The following is a 3,194-nucleotide window of genomic DNA, read 5'->3' on the forward strand; positions in this document are numbered from 1 at the left end:
TCACTGAGTTGTTGGCTCATTGTTGGATTCAAATATGCTTTAGTGCTTGAATTCACATTGTGCAATTTAAAACTTAATTGAACAAGCTCTTTGCTAAGCTTAAAGCTAGAATTACTCATAATGCATGTGCAAAATGAATTCACATATCCAAATGACTTTATTCTCAATTGGATAAAAGTACCGAATCTACAGCTCAATATCATAAAGGCATCATTAACTAAATATTATCTTCTTTAGCACTCCACTCGGACAACCTCAAGCTTAATTAAAGGAGCAAATACATTTTGATACTGCAAAAGAAAGGTAATACCATCAATGTAATTACTTGCTCTATGTGAAAATTGGCAGGAAAATAAACTCATATCAGTCCAACCTTTATATCTATCCTTGCATATCCTGTGTTTGATTAGGTAGAAATGAAAAATCATTTATCAAAAAAACATTAAGAAATGAAAACTTCAATAAAATACTATCTGGGTTCCTCTTCCAATAGAAATGAAGTGGCCAATTCATAGAACTATATATGTATATATATATATATATACACACACATGTATAAACATCTCCGCAATTGTGTTGGGATATTTGTATTAGATGGCACATGAATCTCAAAATGCTGACGACAAAATGTGGCCTCCCCACATTGAAAAAATCTTCATTGACATTATGGTGGATGAACAACAAAAGGGGAATATGGAACATGGTATTTGTAAGGCTCCAACTTGGCTATCAATTATGAATGCCCTAAATGAGCAAACGGGGAAGAGTTTGAGCCCTAAGCAAGTGATTCAGAAGCATAATAGGCTTAGGCAAAGATAGAGAAAGCGGAGCCAGCTTTTGAGCCATACCAGGTTGGGGTGGGATGAGACAACCCAAACGACCTCTACACATGGGGGCTTCTTCAACTTGGCCTCTTCATTCAACTTTCTAGTCTCCTGGAATCCCTAAAAAGAATTGCAGATATGATTAGTACAACCTAAATCCACACACCAAGAATCCGTGGGATTTTGTACTAAACATGTTTTAAGAAGGAATGAACTTTTCATACCCTTATTCTTGGCAGCTTTGAATTTTGGACAATTCCTCTTCCAATGACCTTTCGCACCACAATGGAAACACTTTCCTTTGGCGTAGCCCTTTTTCTTTCCCTTGTTGGCAACTCCTAAGGCAACTTTTTTTTCCATCTTGCTTGGTGAAGTCCTTCTTCTTCTTCTTTTTACCCTTGCCTTTCGACTTAGGTTGAGAAGAAGAAGCTTCAACCACATTAGCATCAGCACTGGATGTATCAAGAATGCCTTCCGCCGTCACCAATTCATTCATTAATTCAGACAATGTATAGATCTTTTTGTTCGTGTTATAATTAAGTCTGAATTCCTTGAATGTTTCTGGTAGTGATCGGTGTATTATATCCGCTTGGGATTCTCCATCAATATCGGCACCTAAAACCTCCAGTGTATTCAGATGAAAGATCATCCTAAGACAATGCTCCTTTACTGGAGTACCTTCAGCCATTTTGGTATTATAAATCTGCCTTGTAGTTTCTTGCTTAGTAGAATGGCCTTGCCTTATGTCCGAAGCTAGTTCTACATCTTGCATTTGATGCTGTAGAGCATTTGAGATAGATGCTAGGACATAACACTTGGCCATCTCATTAGATTTCTGCCAGCGATCATATCGTTGTTTTTACTCAAGAGGAGCATCTAATGATGGGAAGTTAGGACAAGGTTCATAAAGCACGAATTTGTGCTCTTCACAGTGAGAACAATGTCCATGTTTCTTTTCCAGTCAACATAGTTGGATCCAGTTAGTTTGTTTTGATTAAGAATAGTAATAAGTGGGCTAAAAGATGCCATGATTTAAATCTGAGAATAACAAACATGAATATAATAAGTAAACTGGACATTATCAATTTAGCATATAAACATATAGTATGGAATCTTAATGAAACCATAACATAAAATATGCAATGACAAGCCAATCCATGTCTATAATTCCTTGGTAGCAAGTATTTTATAAACATCATGATTGATTGAGAACTATTCTCATTATTATTGCTATCATGATAACTCTTATCAAACACTAATAATATGCCGTATTAACTTTAGCCTCTGAGTAAATAATGACATAGCTTTTTTGGGAGGTTAACATTACACTTAGTCTAGTGTACACCATTATCTAGGATCATGTGTAGCCATACTTCATCTCCCTTATAGTGTTTAAACTTGTAGTACCATGAAACAAAAGACCCTTCTTTGGTATCGCGAGGCATATACGCCAAGACGAGGTGCTTGTTTACACTACTTTAAATGGGTAAGTTCAATCTTGTAGTACTATGAAGTAAACACCCTCCTTTGGGATCGCGAGGCATATACGCTAAGACGAGGTGCTTACCTATACTACTATGAATCGATAATGGAGGCCGTGAGATCCAACCCTTGTATCTCTCTCCCACTAGAGATTTTAAAAGAAAGGTTTTTAATTAGAAATCATGTGTATTCTCATCACACATAGCCTTGCACTTTTACAGTGTGAAAACACTTAGAAAAAATTCAAAATTCATAGCATTCGATCGATCGAACCTTTTTCTCGATCGGTCAAAAAAGTAAAGAAATTCATACCAAACCTTCTGCCTAGCTCAATTGATACTCGATCGCTACTCGATTGATTGAAAAAGAACATTCAATCAATCATAAGCAATTTTCAATCAATCAAAAATTTAAAGAAAATCATCACATAGGTTCTGTCCAATTTGATCAACTCTCGATTGCTAGTTGATCGATCGAAAAGGAACAATTGATCGATCCAAAATAAATTTCGATCGATCGAAAAATGTGATGAAATTTTCCAAGAGGTTTCTGTCTCACTCGTTTGATCGAAGGTGAATCTCGATCGATCAAAACTCGTGAAACTAAATTTTTTCCAGAATTTTTTTTTGAACCAGTTTTCAACGGTTTTCATGAATAAACTTCTATGATGTGAACATAAACGATTGAGATTGTGATCAAAAGCTGAATTCCATTGATGTTATAGCCTTAAAGTTCAATCTAACATACTTAATATCAAACTTAAACAACATCATAACATCAATATCAGTTTATAAACAATAATTTCAATAACCATGCAAAAATTTGATTGTAGAATCTTCTAACATCATGAAATTACTATCTTTGATTCCAAAACTCACAAAACATATT

The 3,194-nt window shown here is 35.2% G+C and overlaps 1 protein-coding gene across 1 annotated transcript; it reads right to left on the reverse strand.

The window, feature by feature from the left end:
* Positions 1-233: 233 nt before the first annotated feature.
* LOC142635122 (uncharacterized) lies at positions 234-1,512 on the reverse strand. Its single transcript, XM_075809335.1, has 3 exons — positions 1,261-1,512; positions 849-944; positions 234-290 (listed from the first exon to the last, which is right to left on the reverse strand). The coding sequence occupies exons 1-3, from the start codon at positions 1,510-1,512 to the stop codon at positions 234-236; spliced, it is 405 nt and encodes a 134-aa protein (XP_075665450.1).
* Positions 1,513-3,194: the final 1,682 nt, after the last annotated feature.

Source organism: Castanea sativa, chromosome 5 (genome assembly GCF_040712315.1).
Source record: "Castanea sativa cultivar Marrone di Chiusa Pesio chromosome 5, ASM4071231v1".
NCBI lineage: Eukaryota > Viridiplantae > Streptophyta > Magnoliopsida > Fagales > Fagaceae > Castanea > Castanea sativa.

Coding starts and splice junctions, on each gene's coding strand:
- LOC142635122 (XM_075809335.1), bottom strand. CDS start 1,512: ATGGCTGAAGGTACTCCAGTAAAGGAGCATTGTCTTAGGATGATCTTT. Junction 945..1,260: donor CCAGTGCTGATGCTAATGTG/GTTGAAGCTTCT, acceptor AATTCTTTTTAG/GGATTCCAGGAGACTAGAAA. Junction 291..848: donor TCTCATCCCACCCCAACCTG/GTATGGCTCAAA, acceptor TTTCTTTTGCAG/TATCAAAATGTATTTGCTCC.